The sequence below is a fragment of the Pipistrellus hanaki genome (genome assembly GCF_964339955.1).
Source record: "Pipistrellus hanaki genome assembly, chromosome: 16".
NCBI classification, from domain to species: Eukaryota; Metazoa; Chordata; class Mammalia; order Chiroptera; family Vespertilionidae; genus Pipistrellus; species Pipistrellus hanaki.
Genome location: NC_140518.1, coordinates 14,350,472 through 14,370,388, shown reverse-complemented (window position 1 = coordinate 14,370,388; position 19,917 = coordinate 14,350,472). Strand labels below are relative to the sequence as shown.

General features: G+C 52.9%; 1 protein-coding gene across 1 annotated transcript; it reads right to left on the bottom strand.

The window, feature by feature from the left end:
- Window positions 1-1,557: 1,557 nt before the first annotated feature.
- CAVIN1 (caveolae associated protein 1) lies at window positions 1,558-14,531 on the bottom strand. The gene is made up of 2 exons (XM_084861832.1): window positions 13,912-14,531; window positions 1,558-4,243 (listed from the first exon to the last, which is right to left on the bottom strand). The coding sequence occupies exons 1-2, from the start codon at window positions 14,386-14,388 to the stop codon at window positions 3,554-3,556; spliced, it is 1,167 nt and encodes a 388-aa protein (XP_084717958.1). The 5' UTR covers window positions 14,389-14,531; the 3' UTR covers window positions 1,558-3,553.
- Between the last annotated feature and the right edge of the window lie 5,386 nt (window positions 14,532-19,917).

Below are 19,917 nucleotides of genomic sequence, written 5' to 3'. Positions count from 1 at the left end.
ACTCAGGGGCTGAGGGCCTTGGATTTGAAAGAGAAAGAATGGCTGGGGTGGGGCGGTGCAGGCAGTTAGAGATCAACCAAAGAACTTGTATGCATGCATATTAGCATAACCAATGGACACAGACGATGGGAGGGTGGAGGCTTGCCCCCGGGGGTGGGAGTGGCAGGGAGCAAAGGGGGTTAAGGAGACATATGTAATACTTTAAACAATTAAAAAAAAAAAAGAATGTCTCATTAGGAATGATTCTGCTTGTTTGAAGTAGTGGCAGGAAGCTGAGATAGAACTTCAGAAACAACATTTATTAGGGATATTCCATCCCAAGTGATTCTAATGCCAGCAGAACCAACATGATGATTTGAACCCATAACCTGTGGGAAGGTGGGGCAGGCTGCTCACAGGGAAGAGAGGATGCAGACAACAAAATGGGTGCTCCTTCCAGGGTCATGGGAAGAATTAGCTATGCTGTGTGGCTATGACTGGCATATAACATGCACTGGAATCCTTTTTCTTCTTTTCCTTTTTTGAAATACACACACACACACACACACACACACACACTCACTCTAGAGGCCGGGTGCACGAAATTAGCACACTCAGGTGGGGGTGGGAGGTCCTCCAGCCCAGACTGTGCCATCTTGCAATCCAGGAGCCCTTGGGGGGATGTCCAACTAACGGCTTAGTGGGGAGTGGGCCTGAGCCATCAGTCAGGCATCCTTAGCGTTGGTGCTCAGGGCTTCTGGCTGAGCTGTGCTTCCCCTGTGGGAGCTCACTGATCACAAGGGGGCAGCTCCTGCATTGAGTATCTGCCCCCTGGTAGTGTGGTCTATTTGCATATGATCCTTTTATTATATAGAATATTTAATATATTTTTGTTGATTTCAGAGAGGAAGGAAGAGGGCAAGAGATAGAAACATCAATGATGAGAATCAATTGGTCAGCTGCCTCCTGCACACACACACACACACACACCTCACCACCACCACCACCACCACCACCACCACCGGGGATGGAGACTGCAACCCAGGAATGCTCTGACCAGGAACCCCCTGGTTCATGGGTTGATGCTCAACCACTGAGCCGCGCCGCACCGACTCGGCTGGGATTCTTTCTTTATGGCATTCATTCAGCCTTCTGCTTCGGGGCCTCTGTTTCTCCCCTCACTGAAACTGCCTCCTCTAGGCCTATGATTCTGAAGTGTGTATTTGAGGGAAGCTCAGGCTAACTGGGCATGCCTGGAGGGCTAGTGCTGGACAGCTGGAAAGTGGATCCAGGCTGCAAAGGGTTACAGACTATCACAGTTAGACTGCGGAGCCAGGATGCCTGGCTTCTAATTCCAGCTCCACCACTTACCAGCTATGTGACCTTAGGCAAGTCACTCTGTTACTTCATCTCTAAAATGGGGGCGATGATAATGCCCCGCACACACACCTCAGGCAAGTTTAAACCAACAGTCTTCTCTTTTCCCCTCCCTCCATCACTCCATTCATTCATGGTTCCCTCCTGTCCTGGGTGACTCCTATAGAACTGCCTTTGGAGGATACAGTCCCACACAGATCCTTTTAGAAAAGCAGGTTTATTGGTCGGGCTGCTCACCAGGACACAGCAACATGAGAGACTCCGAGAGCCAGCAGGAAACTGCGTCTGCCCACAGCTCAGGCCCCTTCAGCCCATCAGCACCTGGGGACCGTGTCCCCATCCCCATCCTCCCTCAGCTGACCTGGCTCCAAGCATTCCCGAGAGAGAAGGGGTCCAAGGAAAGGTGAGGAGGAAGCAAAGCTTTGTATTGTAAAAAAAGGTTTGTCCCCAGGCTCCCTCCCTCCCTCCACCCCTTAAAGCAATTAGCTGCAATTCTTAAAAGCTGAGCAGGGAAGATAAGGCCAAGAAGAGAAATCCTTCAGCCTCTTCTTTTGTAATCCTCACCTGAGGATATTTTTCCACTGATTTTTAGAGAGAGTGGAAGGGCGAGGGAAGGACAGAGGGGAACATCCAAGTGAGAGAAACACATTGATTGGTTGCCTCCTGCACAAGCCGGACCAGGGACCCGGCTGGGGAGGAACCTGCAACCGAGGTACATGCCCTTGACCAAAATCGAACCCGGGACCCTTCAGTCCGCAGGCCAATGCTCTCTCTATGCGCTGAGCCAAACCGGCCAGGGCTTTCAGCCTCCTCTTAAGGAGCCATGTGACCTGCAGGGGAGGGAAGTTGTCTTTGCATCTGACAACCCCCTTTACTGGGACTTGAGTATCCTGAGGAGAACCTGGAAGCAACCACCCTCTCAGCCCCAAAGACTCAGGAGAGGAACCACAAAGGGCAGGGAGGTCTTGGAAAGTCCTGCAGCTCTTATATTAGTTCTAGGGAAGTTCTTGGGAAGAATCAGGCAAGGCTGGGTTGCTCCATACACAGTCATGATGCTCTCACTTCCCCTCCGGCTCTGTTTGGTGGCCTGGCCGCTAGCACTCTGTTCTCTTTCTAGTCTGCCTCATCCCCCTACTCCCCACCCCATAACTGCCAGCTCCCCACAGCCTGATGCTGTCCTTCTGGGACCCTAATTTTCTGGGCTTTGACAAATGGACTGCTCCTGGGGTACCACCCAGATCTCGGATGAGGAATGGGGTGAGGCTTACTTCTCTTTTCTATTTGGATCATCGCTTTCTAACCATCCCTCCTTAACCTGAAATGGTCCTGCGGTCTTCTGAGAACCCCAGTAAGATAGGATCCCTGTCCCGTGTTTCTCATGCTGCCAATGAGGCAAATGCTCCTCTCTTCAGCCATTTCCACCGACCACCATTTCCTCTTCTCCTTCTCAAAACCATAGCCAGGAGTTCCCGTGTGCAGATGCATCAACATGTAAGGGTGCTGGCCTCCACTCTGCTCCCCACGGGCTCCAGCCCCTCTTGTTGGGACCCTTTGCAGACTGTGCTGGACCCTCGCCCAGGTTCACGGCTCACTCTGCCCTCTCTCCAGCCCACATTCTCCCAAAAAGCTGCTTTCAAGTCCTTCCGGGATGGGCCCTCCCACGTGGGCAAAGGCCTCCGTCAGAATTCACTCTTTTCTGTTATGCTAATGTTGGCTTCCAAGCCTCCAGGGATCTGGATGGGAAAGAAGAGCTCCGAGAGCCGGAATGACAGCAGCTGGATGTGTGAGGGGGCGGGAGGGGGAAGGCAGCCTTGCCCCCATGGGGTCCGACTATGCAAATGATAACATCTCCCCCCCCCCCATAGCACCCCCAACGTGCACCAGCAGAACGTGGATCGCGGCCCTTTCCATTTCCACCCAGACTGCGCCCCCATGGTGGCTGCTCTTTGTGGGCGCTGCCTCCCGCTCCCATCTCAGGAGCAGATGTAAGGCTTGGAGGGGTGCTTCTTGGGGGAGAAGGGGTTCTCAATTTAGACATAGGTCAGCCCGGTGGCTGGGGCCGGAGAAAGAATGCGAAAAAGAGAAAAAGTTCGAGAGGAGAAGACATCAGGGGTGGGGGGCGGTGAGGAGGGGGTGCGGCAGGAAGAGATGGGGAGGGGCGGGGCCCCCCCGAGGAGCCCCAGGCACCCCCCCAGCCTCAGTCGCTGTCGCTCTTGTCCACCAGCACGGCGTCCGACTCCTCGGTGATCTCCAGCAGCGCGCGCACGTCGGGGCTGCTGCCGCGCAGCAGGTCGAGGGCCTCGCCCCGCTCGGCGCCCTCGTCGTCGCCGTCGCCCACCTCCACCATCTCGGTGGCCGGCAGCACCTCCACCTCGCCCCCGCGGATCTTCTTGACGTGGAAGGTGAAGGGCGGCACCTTGTACACGGCGGTCTTGGAGCGCGCGTAGACCACGTGGTCCGGGGTGAAGGACTTGCGCAGCTTCTCGCGAGACGTCTTGAGCTTCTCGCGGCGCTCGACGGGCACCAGGCGCGTGCCCAGCTTGTTCATGCGCTTCTCCAGCGTGTGGCGCGTCTTCTCCAGGTTCTCCTTGGTCTTGAGGCGGGTCTTCTCCAGGTTCTCGCGGGTGCGCACCTTGGTCTTCTCCATCTTCTCCTTGGAGAAGGCCTTCTTGAAGTCGTCCACGCGCCGCATGCCGCTGCGCCGGATGCGCTCCGCGCGCGACTCCTCGATGACCTCCTCCACCTCCACCGCCTCGTCCGAGGACAGCTCGATGGCCGCGTCCTCCTCGGGCTGCTCGCCCAGCTCGTCGCCCTCCTTCTCCGGCAGGGTCTCCGCCTCCTTCAGCGACTTGCTGATGCTCAGCTTGGCCGGCAGCTTCACTTCGTCCTATGGAGGGAGAGCAGAGGGGGTGGGGAAGAGATGAGTGGGGTGATGAGCTTGGGGAGGGAGGGATGCTGGGTGAACCCGAGGCAGGAGGGGCGGTGATCCTGGAGAGTGTGTGGGACCCGTGAAATCGACCTGGACGTGTGTGGTTTGGCATTGGATCCCCCAGAGCCTGGCACCCCATAAATGTGTCGAAGGAATGATAGGGCAAGGAGGGGGAAGAGCTCCGGGCCAGAGATTGGCGTGTATTGTAATTGCTTTTCCGGTTAAAAATCTCTGCGGCCCTCCAACTCTGTCCTTGTACCTATGTCCAGCCTTCTTACCATAAACCGCTTCTGGCCGCGTGAACACAGCTGAACTTTGGAAAAGGGCAGAGCGCCCTCTGGTGCACTACGTCGCACACTGCCCCGAGCCAGGCCCAAAGGCAAAGGGGTTTGAGAACCGTTTCCTCAGGTTGAGGTTCAGGGAGGGGAGATGAACACACAGCCACTATCAGGCGACCCCCAAGTAAGGTAGCTTGAAGGCAAGGTCAAGGGAGCGCGTTTTCCAGATTTCAAATAATTTCAGAACAAGTCTTAGGGGAGAAGGCCCATGTCCTAACCACCCCTCCTCCACCACCCCTTTGACCTCCTCATACTGTTTGGCTCTACCAGTGCATTTTTCCCTCATGTAGAAATTCAGGGAAGAAAGAGGAAAAAGTTGGCTGGCGGCCAAGGGCATGTTTTTCCCCCGGGTATCTCTTCTGGTCTGACTTCTCTGCTTTGGAATGGAAGAAAGGGATTACTTTTCCATTATTGCTTTCCCCCACCCAAATTGGAGCTCAGGTAGGATGGTGGTCCCACATTCCCTGAGACCCAGAAGTTCAGAGCCAGTTATTCCCTTTTCCTCTCGGAAGACCTAGCATCACCTCTGTCTTCCATTCTGGGAAGATTTTTCCAAGATCCTGACCCTGGGCCAGCGTTTCAGAATCTCAGGATCACACCAGAAGGTGTGGGAGGCTAAGCGCAGAAAGGGAAAGGGGCCATAACTCAGGACATAAACAGCATCTCCTCTTTGGTGCAGACTCTAGTCTAGAGACTTCAGACAAAGGAATGAGAGGCAGTTTTTCTAAAGGGTTTTCTGAAGGTTGTTTCCCAGAATTGTAAGAAAATCCCAACTGAGAAAAATGAGGCAACATGAGCGGAGCCCTCTCAGAAACACACACTCACACACACACACACACACACATTGGCCACTTGGTATCTCTGCACTACCTGCTGCAGAAATTCCTTTCCCAGCTCTCAACCTCTTTCCTTTTCTCTCTCATCTGCATCCCCCCGCTTCCTGGTTTACACTGAAAACTAGGAACACCCCTCCCAACTTCCTTCCCTCCCTGTCAATAGCATTAGCAGGGACAAAGGGAATGCTGGCTCCACCCCTTCTCCCCAAATTGGCACCAGCTCTTCTGGGCACCAAGCTACCGCAAGCTCTCATTACTTGACTACACCTCCCAGCAGGCAAGATGACCTGGGCACCGGGAATGCTGGGACTTGTAGTCTCTACTGGCCATAGCAGGCCTAGTACTTTTATGGGCATCTACGTTTTGTTCATCCCCCTGCCTTTTCCCACTTACAGAGGCATTGAAGAGGTGTTTCCCAGGTTCTGAGGATAGGAGGGACCCAACCTCTCAGCATTCCCTTAGTTCCAGTTGTAGTCCTTGGGTCTCCTTTACAATTAGTTCTCTCTGTCTACTACTGAGTCTTCTCTCTTTCACACCATTCTAGACCTCTCTAGGATCTAACTCTCCACTGCCTCTTCATCTATCTCCACCCCAAATTTACCTGCACTCCTGTATGAAAAATTTCAGTTCTGATCTCTCCTTTACCATACTTGACACCAAAGGGTGAGGAGAAACACTCCTTTCAGTAAGCTCAGACAATGTGGATGGGCTCAGAAGGATTAAGAGTGATGGGCGGGGAATAGTCAGGAAACAGTCCCAGCTGCTGGAAAACAAATCCACATTGTCTCCCTGCCCCACTCCCAGCATTCCTGATCTCCGCCACCCCCCAGCCTCACCCTACCCCCCCTTAAAGGCTGAGCTGGCTGGTTTTCCTGGCCTCTGGCTTCCTAGATAAAGGTCTTTGCCAACTGAGCTTGGAAGTGAACTGGGCTGGGGAGAGAGCTGCAGACTTCTTGTAACAATCCCGTCTTTCTAGTACCTGATAGGAGGGCTCAAATACAATGTCAGGGAGCAATCCCAGGGAGGGGAGGTTTACTTCTGGATTTGGGGGCCTCTCTCCCAGCCCAGATAGGTACCTGGGAATAGAAGCGCATTCATTGTAGGTTTCCCCCAGAATGATGGCTTACACTGGAGGAGCTGCCCTTCTTGGTAGAAGGCAGGACATAGGGGAAGAAACAACGTGACCCAAATTCCTGAACAACCAGCCGTTTGGTTCTGGAGCGGGTATACCGCCACGACTTTAGCTTTTCCCCTCCATTAACGGATTTTCTCTTTTCTTCCCCTTTCCAAGCCAGGTTTCCTCTATGACTCATAGCCTTGGAGTGCTATCTTGGGCCCACCCAATCTGCCTGTTGCTACAACAACCATAAACAAGATCCAAAAGCCCCTCCCCCCCACCCTGGGGACTCAGGCCAGGCAACTTTGTCCCACCCCTACTTCCCTGGCACAGCTCCTGAACTAAAGGAGGGACCTTAGGGGGTGGCAAGGAGGGAAGGTTCCACTTTTTCTGTTTTCACGTGTGTGTTTTTTTGTTTTGTTTTTTTTATTAAACAAAACCACCACTCCCAACAGGCTTGGTTTCCAGAGTTACCTTTAATGACCAGGTCTGAACAAAAGCATGCACAGCTTCCTCTGCCCCACCCCCCAACCCCCAAGCACACACACACTCCCCAACCCAGGAAGGCACCAGACCAGGATGCATTTAGAGGAGCCCCAGAGAGCTTCCAGCCTTCCCACACCACTCCCCAACCCTGCTGTATAGGCTTAAGATCCTCTGGTTTAGGAAGAAAATATGATAGTTTTATTGAGCACCTACTATGTGCCTGGTCCTTGGCCAGGCACTTCACATTTGTCAGGGAGAAGGGATAATGTCGTAAGTGAACCAGCTCTGTCCCCAACTACTGCTTGGGAACGGCCAGAGAAAGACTTTGGAAAGATACTTCGGAGACCTAGGATCTGCTCAGAGAGGGCGTTAGAAGAAGGTGCAGATTGGGGAAGAGGTGAAGGAAAGGGCATGTCTTGAACATTCAGGCACTCTGCTTTAGTCTGCCAAGACAAGGGAGTGAGAGAAACCCAAGTCAGAGGGCCCTTCTCTTCTGCCTCAGTGGGATCTTGTCAACAGGAGTGACATTGTCCCCAACAAGATGGAAACTGACTCTGGGCGATTGAGGGGAGATTTTAGATAGTGTCGTTGTTTGATGTGCTCCGAAGAGTCCCCCGTACATAAACAGATATATAGTATAACTAGAAGATTAAAATGTCGTGGGGGAGGGTACAATCAGGGGGGAAATGTCTAAAGGGACTCCTCAGGGGGACGATTGTGAAAAAGAAAAGAAGTTGAGAAACACTGTGCTATAGGGAGGCCAGAAGATCGGAGCCAGAGCCAGTTAAAATGTACCCCTTCTGGCCTCTCGGAGTTGGCAGCTTTTTGAGTGCCCCGCCCAAGGCAGGATCTGGCAAACATAAGGGATCTCTTTGCAAAACATTTTTTTTTTTTAAACTGGAAAAAATAAGTGTAAATGTTTTCCCCAGCTACATGGGGGTGGGGAGAGGGGGCGGGTGGAGAAAGGCACAGAACAGACCCCGGGGCCTGGGCCTCATGGGAGGGCTCTCTTTGAGCCAAACTGGCCTGCCCTGAGGGGTATGGGAAGGGAGAATCTGAAGCCACGTTTTCATGCAGTTTCATGCAGGGCAGCATTGGGTGCTGGAGTATGGTGCGTGGAGTGTCACTATGAAGAAAGGAGGGCCCCTGCCCTTCACCTCCCACCCTATTGCACACTCCACATTTGCCTGGACTCTGCCTCATGCAAGAGTGTTTCCTAATCCCACCACCCACCCACCATGGAGCAGCGGCTTGCAAGAGGCTGACCGCCCCGCACAGACCACTGCTAAGAGGTGAGCGGATGGTGGCCTGTAGTGACACCCCATGCCCACCGCCCCCTGGGGCCCAGGAGGCCCTAAGCACCCCCACCGGCCGTCGGCTCCTTTGGGGTGGGCAGAGGCTCAGGAGCTGGGTAATAGGGCAGCGGCCTAGGCGTCTGGTCAAAGGGTGGGAGCTCAGGTACTGTGTCAGGCTTCAGGTCAAAGGGCTCAGTCTCAGGCAGAAGGTCAAAAGGCACGATCTTGGGTGTGACCAGGTCAGAGGGTGCACTCAGCTTCTTCTTGGGCTAAGGTGAGGAAAAGGGGTTTAAGCAGAGTTTGGAACGGGTGTGGGGAGGGCGGAGAGAAAGGCCTTGGTGAGCATGCAGAGACGGGAAGCGGGAGGTGGGTGGGGAAGGGAGGACACAATGCATTAGGACGGAAAGAAACCACATTTTAAACGCTTCATCAGGAGGGCCCTGGGGCTGATGGGGGCGGAACAAACCCAGACCCATGAATTAATAAACACAATTTAAACGGAACCCCCTCCCTTCTTCCCTCTAGAATCTTCCCCAGCCCTGTCCGTGGCCTCCTACCTTGTGTCCCTACTAGGTTGGAGTGATGGGGGAAGAGGCTGCTGGGAGGAGGAGCTTTCTAAGAGGCCAGTTGTTGGATTCTAACTGAGGAGGCTCCCGTGAGTAAAAGAGAAGGCGAACAACTTCACTGTCTTCAGAGCCAGACACTGCGGATCCCAGTTCTCATTACTCCCCTGGGCAGGGCGGGCACAGAGTGCCGCCCCGGATAGGAGAAGGAGAGGCATGGCCTCTATTTCCTTCTGGCCATGTCCTTGCCTCCTGCCTCTCTTGTCACCCTTCCCTCCACCCATGCATGGGGTACCAAGATGCACAGAGAAATTAGGATTAAAAAAAAAACAAAAAAAAAAAAACAAGCTTGCTCTAAATGGGTTGGCTCAGTGGATGGAGCGTCGGCCTGCGGACTCAAGGGTCCCCAGGTTTGATTCCAGTCAAGGGCACATCCCCAGTAGGGGGTGTGCAGGAGGCAGCTGATTGATGTTTCTCTCTCATCTATGTTTCTAACTCTCTCTCTGTAAAAAATCAAGAAAATATTTTTTTAAAAAGCTGTTTTTATGACAGGTGGGTCTACACTCTGGGGTATCCAGCGACAGCTCCCAACTCTCCCTCCTGAGGGGCTGAGCCACTACTCTTGCTTTGCACACTCAGAAGTTGGGGGGAGGGGACAGTTGGGGTCACTCCCAGTCTCTGGTGCCAGCAGTGATGAGTGATGGCCCGCAGCCACAAAAACACAAGGCAGCAGGTGCCAACCTGCCGGGTGGGGTGCAGGGAGAAGGCTGGGGTGGCAGGGAGACTGAGGAGACAGGGGCTAATGTGGTCCCTTCGGGCCAGATGCAGAGGCCATGCCAGGAGACACCCCGCTGGCCGGAGAGCTCCAGTGCTTATACCTGCTCCCCTCCCCGTCCCCGCTCCCACCATCACTGGTCAGGTGGTCACACCTTGCCTCTTCGTCAGCACTGTGAGGCTGAGCAGCTAACGGCCACCAGCCTTCGCCACTGTGAGCCGCCACTGCACACACAGACACACAACGCAGCCCCAGGGCCGGGGCTGTTAGGCTGTCTCCCTCAGAGAAGGAAGGAGCCAGAATAACCCTCCGTTAGGGCTGACCTCCCCTACGGTTTCTGAGGCCAAGGGTGAAAGGAGGAGGTGGGGAGCAGAAAGTGTAGCAGAAGGGGTGGGGTACACCTGGGTTCTGATTTCAGCTCTGACCCCCCCAATCACTCAAGGGACAATAGGCAAGTGACTTCCCCTTTCTGGGCCGCAGCTTCCTCCGCTACAAAAGGAAGAGACGGCAGTTGATTATCTCTGAAGCATCGCCCAGCTCAAAAAAATCGACCACGACAAGATGATGAAACTCTCACTATGGCATGATTTTTTAAAATAGAACAAACCACCTCTCTGAGGCGGCCTGCTTAACGACAATAATCCTTCTCCTTGCCCTCCCAGTTGCCTCCCCTTCTTGACTCTGACCTTTACAATGGTCAGACTTCATTTACTAAAAAAAAAAAATTAGAGCGAGGAGCATGATTTTCTTTAGTCTTAGAAATACCCCTAAAAGTGCCCTCCCTGCTTTCGATCCAGTGACCAGGAAAAACAACCCAAACTCGGTTTTTTGGAGGAAAAGTATGATAAGCAGCCTCTCCATGGCCACTAGGCTGAGAAGGACCAGAACCTCAAGTTGGAAATATTTTTTACAAAGTTTTGTGGTTCTGGACCGGCCCATGTGGCTCAGTGGTTGAGCATTGACCCAGGCACCAAGAGGTCGCCAATTGGATTCCCGCTCAGAGCACATGCCTGGGTTGCAGGCTTAATCCCCAGCAGTTTGGGGGTGGCAAGAGGCAGCCAATCAATGTTGATGTTTCTCTCTCATTGATGTTCCTCCCTCTCTCTCTAAAATCAATAAAAACATTTTTTAAAAATGTTTTGGAGTTCTGGAACAAAGTAGCCTTGATTAGCCTTGGGTCCAGGAAGAAGCTATAGGTTGGGTTAGGGTTTGGGGAGAAGTCACCAAGCCCTCCAGCCTAGGTGTCCTCCCCTCTGACGCCCATGCTCTGCGGGACCCTTTAAGTGCCTTCTTGTCCCAACCTCAAGCACTTGGAGCAAGCACTGGTGTGCAGGTCACCAACTGCCTCATCAAAACTGCTTCAAAAAACATTTATTTCCATCTTAGCTTCCCTTTCTGGATTCTAAATTATTGTCTCAGGGAATTGGCTCTTGAAGGATCACAGCTCCTCCTGTTTACACGGCGCCCACAATCTGCCTGATCCTCCCAGCAGTTCTCAGTCCACTGACCCCAAACTACTAGTAGAATTCACTTCTTTCATTCACTAACTGTTGCCTAGCTGGGATGGGATGACAAACTGCCACTTTTTGTTTCAGTGGAGACAGGGGGGCTGAATTGTGTGTGTGTGTGTGCGTGCGTGCGCGTGTGTACACAAATGCAAACTTAACCTGTGACGTCATCATCGAACTTAACAGTTCCCTGAATCTGGGGTGGAGCCAGGCAAGGGATTCCCTCCTTGATCCCCCAGGAAGGAGGCGTAAGAGGTCAGCTGACCTGATCCCACAGCTGGGACCTTCGCACCCTTTCAGGCTTCCTGCCCCCTTGCCAATATCATCCCCTCCCCACATCGGCAGTGGGGAATACTGAATCTCCTCCTGTTCCCACACTGGAGAGCTCGCTGGAGAACTCACAGGATCCTAGGAGACCTTTCTCCAAGCCAAGCATCCTACCCCAACAGCCTGGTTTTACCATAAACGTTGCCGCCCCCAGTCTTCCCTATTAGGTCTGCCAAGGCACAGAGCTATTTTTACCTCATTCTCTTCCCAGGCCTGCAGGCCTCTGGGAGGAGTAGCCTCTGCCTTCCTCCCGCCCCCGCACCCCCCCCCCCCCCCCCCACCTAGAACATCTGCTCTACAGCTCAGGGAAGTTCTGCTTCCCTGAGCCCCACCCTATCGCTGGAATCCTTTCCTAGCTCTGAGCTCCTCTCCGAGTTGGGACCACTTGAGTTCTTAGTTATTTGCCCTGACATTTAGGGGGCTCAGGGTCCTCAGTTTGAGCTATTCCCTCTGTTCCCCGCTGGGTTAGTACAGATGCAGTCAAAGCCACCCTGAGACACAATGTTCAGCCACAGCTCCCTGCCAGCTGCTGAGGGGCGGCAACAGCGGGATGCTATGGGCCTCTGCAAGGAAGTCTTTCTCCCTCCACACCCATCCTCCCAGAACCTCCATCTTTAACGTAGGAAGGCTTATCCCAACCAAGACTTTCCCCAGGTTCGACAGCCCAGGCTATTAAAAGTGAGAAGGTCACCCACTCAGCCCTCCATGGCGACCCTCTACCTCTACCTAAAGCTGGCGGGCTCCCCTGTCTTGTTCTCCTTCCATTGATGCCTCTCCATGCTAGGTAGATCTCTTTAAAAATCACACACACACACACACACACACACACACCATTCTGCTCCCTCCAAGCAGTTAGAGCAAGTGGGAACAACCCAAAGCAAGCATTTTCTACCAGATAACGCTGTTTGGGGAGAAGCAAAGCTTTTTAAAAGTCCAGTGCCCATGGGGAGGAATCCCTGGGCAGGAGGGTAGTGGTGCCACTTCTGCCTCTGTCCTATCACCCCCTCCTCAGGTGTAAGTGCCAGCTCACAAACCGCCTCCCCAGCTGCTCCAAACAGTGTCTCCAAACTGCTTGTCCCAATCTGCATCTTTCTTAGCTCCTTCTAGCGAGACCAACCCAAGGACCTCGCGGCATCCCAGATGGTCACTCAGAAGCCAGCTTGACCAGGCCCCAGAGTCACCAGTGAAACCAAAGCTCCCTGACAGCGGTCTCCTCACCTTTCCTTTCCACTCCCTCTTTTAGGATTACCCCCTCCCACCCGCCCCGATCTCACCTCCTTGGGGTAGTTACGGGGACCAGGCCTGCGGAAGCGGAGAGGAGGTGACATTCCCCCCCAAGCAAAGATCACCCAGCCCTCAGCGGCGGCCCACCTTAATGGGATTGGGGAGGGGGAGTGGAAGGGGCAGTTTATTTGGGGTGAAGACACAAAAACCACATTTCATCCTGCCCGGAGGAATGGGGAGAGGTGCGCTGGAAGCCGCCAGCGGCCGGGGCGGGGCCTGGGACACGCCAGCCTCCTCCAGCCCGCGGCCCGCTCCCCGCCGCCCCCGCAGGTATGCGCGGTGATTCACCGCCCGGACTGCCGGACCCGGGGGCTGTCCGCTCCCCTCCGCCGGCCCCCCCTGTTCCCCCTGCCCTCCTCACCCCCGCCCCGGCCCCACCTGCCTGCTTCCTTCGGGCCGAGGGTGCGCAGGGGCGGGCGCGCCGCTGCTGGGTGTCCCCAGGGACCTGAAGGCGCGGGGAAGCCGGGGGCGCATGGCACCGAGGGGACGGGGTAGGTGGCGAGGGCCGGGCGGGGTGCGGGGTGCGGGGTGCGGGGTCCGCGGGGGCGCGCTGGCCCTGGCGGCCCTCGCCCGGCGCGGCCCGCCGGTGCGTGCCTGGGCCCTGAATCACCCGCTATATCGGGCGGGCGGGCGGGCAGAGCCCGAGGCCCCAGCGCGGGCCGCACGGCCGTGTCCGTTTACAGCGGGGCCCCTGTAAGAAGTTACCCACGGCTGTCCCCCCAGGCCTCCGCGGAGTGGAGAGACTCTGACAGAGCCCGCTTAGGAGCTGTCTGCCGGGGGCCAGGTCCCCGAATCCAGCCCCCTAACAAGGTCCCACTGTGTGTTTGACACGGCAGGGGGAGGGCTTGGGAGGAGATGCGGGGTACCGAGGGCGCCCCTCCTCGGGCTCCAGGAATCCGCTGCTCACTCCACCCACCCACCCCACCCACCCCAGCCGCGCCCGCCCGCAGGAGGGTGGGTGCCCGGGCCAGGGCGGGCTGGCGGGGGCGAGCCGCGCTGCGCCGCGGGCAGGGAGGTCCCCCGCTCCGGGCCCGAGCCCCGGCCTGGCACTGCGGGCCGGGCACACGGCGTCGCGGGCGGTCCGCTGGCCGGCTCACCTGGTAGATCATAACTTTGAAGTTGCGGCGCCGCAGCAGCTCGGCCTCGTTGACCTCCAGCTTCTTGATCTGGCCGGCCTGGCGCTCCAGGCTGCCGCGCACCGTCTTCACGTTGACGCTGACCTTGCGCACCTTCTCCAGCAGCTTGCCCACCGTGCTGCTGGTGGCGGCGTGCGCCTTGCCCAGCTTGCTCAGCTCGCCCTGGATGCTCTGCACGGCGCCCTCCATCTCCGCCTGCCGCTCCTCCAGCTGGGCCTGGGTCAACTGGATCTGGTCGACGGCGCCGATGATCTTGTCCAGGAGGCTCAGCACCAGCACGCCGTTCACCTGGTCCGGCTTGATCAGCTCCTCCGAGCCGGCCCCCGACGGCTCCTCCGCCGCCGCCGCCGGCGCCCGCAGGAGCGAGGACGCCGGGTCTTCGGCGTCCGGGTACCCGGACAGCGGCTGTTCGATGATATGGAGCTGGGTGTCCTCCATGGCTGGCTACCCGGAGGAGCCGTGCGGGGCCGGCCGGCTGGAGCTGGAGACCGGGAGCGGAGGAAGAGCGGGAGGGGGCAGAGCGATCGGAGAGCGGAGGAAACTCTAGCCACGTCCGTGCGCCCCGGGACTGTGGCCAGAGCTGCGGGGCGGGGGACCTCTGAGCTCCCCCGCTCCCACGCCAAACCCGGGAGTCTCGTCGCCCATTGGCTGGCCACGGCCCAGAAGAGGAGGGACCGGGGCAGAAGGGAAAACCGGTGATGGGATTGAGAGGGGCGGGCGGGAGGGGGGGAAACCAAGGGGGACCCAGGAGCCTTAGTGCCCCACCCTTCCCAGGATGGTTGGAATAGTTGGAGCGGAGACTAAGGCGGCCGCTGGCAGCGGAGGCGGGAGGAGCGGGCCTGGGGCGGAGGAATGTTAGCTGGAGAGGCAACAGGTCCTAGAATGTCGCTCTGCGTTGCCCTCTCTTTCTGCTCACCTGCAAACCCACCCCGGCCTTTTAGGTGCCAGAGCGGGACGTCAGGTGGAACACGGGGCCCTGAAGTTACATGCGAAGTGTTGTATTGGTCTGTGCCCAGCTTTTTGAAAGGGAAAGTTACCCATAATCTCTGAGAAGAAGCCTCTTAACTACCCCACCCTTCAAGCCACCCACTGCGGTTCTACAAGCTCCAGGGGGGTGTTTAGGAAAGGACCGGAGAGAGAACTTAAGTTAGGGTCGCAGTGCTGGTGAGAGGCTGCCCAGCTTCTCCAGTTCCCTCTTAGGATTGTCCTAACATTATGGAATTACGACAGGCCATCCAGTAAAAAAAGTAAAGCCTTTCCCCACTTCTAACCTTTCTCTAAAAACCAGCTTTCCCTGTGTGTATCCCGGCCCCAGAGACCTAGCTGATGCTAATCTCAGAGCAGGATCTAGGAATGCCCCCTTCTTTCTAGATCCTAGACTCTAGTGCTTAGCAATCCGAGATCTTCCGTTCCCACCTTCTCATTTGACAGAAGGAACAGGTGGGCCTGGGAAAGGCAAGTGGCCTGCCTGAGGTTGCCTGCAGGCTGGCATTGGCTTGGCACGCACACCAGGTCCCCGGCCTCCTCTCACACTTTGTGCCTCAGCACGGTACCTTTCATTAGTGCAGGGTGGGCACACGTGGCCACCCACATATGCTGGCTTTGAGCCTGTGGGCCTGAAAAGTAACTACCGACTTATTTTCAACCATAATGAGTACCGAGGGGCAGGACCAAGGAGGACCCTTAGCTCAGAAGTCCAGGGGAAGAGAGGCTGCCCATGCACCCCATTTTGCTCTCTAGCACAGCCCTGTGAGTTTGCTGGAGCAGCACCAGCCCTCTTTCCCCCAGAAAAGCTGCAAACCTTTTCCCTAGTTAGGAAACCAAGCTTGGGTTTCCCCAGCTGGATGGGTGATGGTCTTGGCAAAAGATCTGTGCTAGACTGGCATGCATTATCGTTAGGAAGAGTGAAAAACGGCTTGGTGGAAACCCAGGGCTCCATCAGCCCAGTTGGAGAGCTCACTGTCTGGGATGGTCTGGGATGGTCTCGATGAATATTTCCCCGAACACTTCGGTAGATGTTTTCTTAGAAACAAATGGCTTTCTTGTTTGTGATCCAAGTAGAATGAGCTGGTATATAAAATTATAACTGGTATATAAAATCATAGCTGGTATATCAAATTATCCATAATATATCAAACCATATATATATATTAGACCTGAAAGATTACTCATTTAATTTAGAATTAAAAAAAAACACACGTATTTTGGCAGTTTAAGTTGCTTCCATTGAGGATTGATAAGATTTCTAGAAAAAAGAAGAGTGACAGTAGAATTTTACTGGACCTTCATAAGGTTCTTACATTTTAAAAAATTGGTTAGATTGTTTCCATAGGTGGCACCCAAGATACAAATTGTGAGTAGCAACCAAAAAATGTAGTGAAAAGGTTTTCTTTCTATCACTGTCTTTGGTAATTAATTTCTTTCCCAGGAGACAATTGTTACTATTTTCTGGTGGAATCTTCTATAGAAAGTCTCTGCATATATGATCAAATTTATATATTGCTCAGCAATTTTTCTTTTATTTTTTTAGCATTTTTTTTCAGTCATTAATATATCTTGGAGATTGTTCCATATCAGTATATGTAGAACTGTCTTATTTTCCAAAGTATGGACGCACTATACTTAGTCAACAAGTTCTCTACCAGTGGACATTTAGAGATTGCAATTTAAACCTCACGTGGGGGGATCTGAAGAGGGATTTTCATAGTTGACTTGATTTTTATGGTTGCATGCTTGCTAAAAGGAGTTAAGTCCATGCCATTTTGGCTTTCCCACCAGGAAAATATTTCTACTCTTCAAAAAGGAGTGACATATTTGAGATTAGTCAAATTATGTTCCAGGGATAGTCTAGTAAGTACATGACTCATGTAATGCCTTGTTAACAGAGAATTTTGCAGAAAGGGCCCTACCCCTACACACCTATGTCCAAGAAATGATCTGTATCAACAAGTTTCTCTTCTGTCCTCTTCTTACTAAATGCCAGTTAAATCCAACAGGGGGCGTGCTAGGCCTTGGTGAATTAGCTTTATCACCACCGTCTCCCAGAACTGGAGGGAAGCAATCCTTCCCAGAGTGCTTCATTTCAGTGAAAATAAGCAGTTTGCCTCCGTTTGGAATTGCACTCAGCATGCCATTGCTTGCAGTAAGGGTTGACGCTCTGCATTTTCCATTGCTCACTCTCATTTGCTGAAAGGCACGCTGTTCCATTGCGTGCTTCCAGCGGCTGAGGCAGAGACTGTAAAAGGGATAAAGAGGTGGAAACCAACAACCCTTTGGCCCAGAAAAAGAACCCCAGGATGCAGCCATGTCAGCAGCTGGAGTCTCATAGCACTCTATCATATTCCTCCACCCGCCCCGCGTTCGACAAAGTGTGACTGCTTATCTTGAGCCAACTATGGGGCTGGGGACTTCAAGGAGGAGAAATAAGGCTCAGTCCTTCCTATAGAGGAATTCATGGCTTAGCAGGAGAGGCAGATGCATAGCTTCAGATACAAAGTGGAGGGTTCTCCAGCAGCTCGGGGAAGGCTATCACTTTCTGGAAGAGTGGGAAGGGTGCACAGAAGGAGGGCCTCTCGGTATAAAGGAGGAGAGAAGGAAGAGGTGTGAAAGTGCAGGGCTGAGGGGATGGGTTGTCAGGCATTGCTCCTCTCTTACTGTGGTTCTGCCTTAAGTCTTATTGGTTTATATTTAGGAAGATAAAACAAGGTGTAAGGGGTGCCACGTGTAGTATGTTCCATTCCGTTTTGGAACATACTACATTGTTCCAAACTGGGAGAGATCCATGCTGGGAGAGATTCTAGGGAGACAGTGTGTTTTGTTAATAATAAACATTTGTGCCTGACCCATGTGGCTCATTGGTTGAGTGTCAACCTAGGAACCAGAAGGTCATGGCGCAATTCCTGGTCAGGGCACATGCCTAGGTTGCAGGCTCAGTTCACAGTAGGGGGCATGTGGGAGATAACCGATCAGTGATTCTTAGCATCGATGTTCATATCTCCCTCTCTGTTCCTCTCTGAAATAAATAAATATATATATTTTAAAAAATTAATAGTAGGGGTTTGTCCTCAGGGGTGGAAGTGGTGGGGGGTGTTAATCGGGGAAAATAAAGACATATGCAATACTTTAAACAATAAAATAATAATAACAATAATAAACATTCGGGATGAATTACGTGTCCTCACATCAGAGAAACAAACCATCCTGCACAGAAAACCAGTCCCCAGCAGCTGGCTCACAGTTGCCACAGGTGTTCCTCGCCAGACTTACAGGCCCTATTCTTGTCCCTCTGACATACGTGTGGAAAGGCCTAGAATGTTTGTATATTTCTTTTCCTCAAAAATTCCTTCCTTTCTCCTTCAAACATTTTCTGGTTTCCTGAATCAGAAAACAATTTTTAAAAAATGTATTAAGTGCTAATTTATGCTAGAAACCATTCACAGAATACAGCAAGTTTGGGTGAGAGTGTTAAATTCACGCTAACACACAGAAAACATCATGAAACTATATTCATGAAAATGCCATAAAGTCTCCCTTCCTCCTTTGCTTTCAACATGCACTGGTCTCCTATCCTACAAATAAAGACCAGAAACAAAAACTGCCGTCTTAATTGGTTCTACCTTCCTGTCTCCTCAAGGTGGGGTCCATCTGTTTTCTCCTGTTCAAATTCGATTGTTTTGTAGAACTGTGGCTACTGAGCTTTTGCCTCCAATTCAGTCCTTAAACTTTAGCAGTTTATCCAAAAAAGTTGGCTTTCTCTCTACCAAAAGAGCATTTAAAAGTCACAAATAGACTCCACATTCTACCAATGATCTCTCCTTTTCTAAGTTTATTTGAACTCTGCAGGATTTAGCACTGCTGTCATTGAGATTCTCCTTTGTGGTCTTTTGGGGGCTGTATTATTTTTATTTACTTCTAGTCCCATTTGCTAACTTTTTTTCTTCCTTTTTTTTAAAAAAACAACAGCTTTTAAAACTACTAAAAAAAATTTTAAGACCCCAGCTTTATTGAGACGTAATTTATGTAATTCACAATTCACCTCTAAAGTATGTTCAATTCAATGGTGTTTTAGTACATTCACAGAGTTGGCGACTACAATCGATTTTAGAACATTGTTATGATCCCCAAAATAAACACCTGTCAAATAAAAAACGGACCCGGACTTAGCAAAGGGAGACTTTGTTTGAAAGGATTATTGCCTGGGAGGAAAGGGACTAGTACAATGAGGGGAGGGGTCTGTTGTAATGCACAGAATGCTGTGTGTGACCATAAGATCTGCAAGTGTCTCACGGGCTGGACAGAAGGGGGGGCTTCTTTTACAGAGAGGGGTACACAGAGCTAGAAAGGCCCCGGAGCAGGGAATGGGTAAAGGGGTGGCATGGGAGTAGATAAGAGAATACTTTTCCCTGAGGCCAGCCTATCCTCAGGAGGACTTGTGTGCTGGCTGAGGCTGAGAGTGGGCCAAAGATCAGGGGCCTGGAGGAAGAAGAGAAGCTTAAACAAAGTTCGGTTAAGAAGCATTTTGTTCCGAGGTGGTCATCGGAGACGGGCAGTTCAATGATCGTTTATGAGGTAAAGAATGAGAATATGGAGGGTCTGTGTTTGTCCTTGACATAAGTAAATAAGAGTGGCATCTGTGACTCACCGGGAGAAGGTGGTTCTTTGCAGTAAGCTGTTTTCCAGAACATAAAAGGGTGGGAGATGCCTCTAGACTTCCATGTTTTGCAGGAATACAGAGCTGAGGTGAAATTCAATGTTGTTACCCCCACGCCCATCAGCTGTCCTTTCCCATTCCCCCTTTCCCAGCCCCTGACAATCACTGACCTACTTTCCCTCTACAGACTGCCTCTTCTGGACACTTCATATAAGTGGAATCGCACGTATGTGACCTTTTGTGTCTAGCTTCTTTCACTTGGTATGTTTTCAAGGTTGATTCATGTTGTAGCATCTATCAGTACTTCATTCCTTTTC

Coding starts and splice junctions, on each gene's coding strand:
- CAVIN1 (XM_084861832.1), bottom strand. CDS start 14,388: ATGGAGGACACCCAGCTCCATATCATCGAACAGCCGCTGTCCGGGTAC. Junction 4,244..13,911: donor TCAAAGTTATGATCTACCAG/GTGAGCCGGCCA, acceptor CTCCCTCCATAG/GACGAAGTGAAGCTGCCGGC.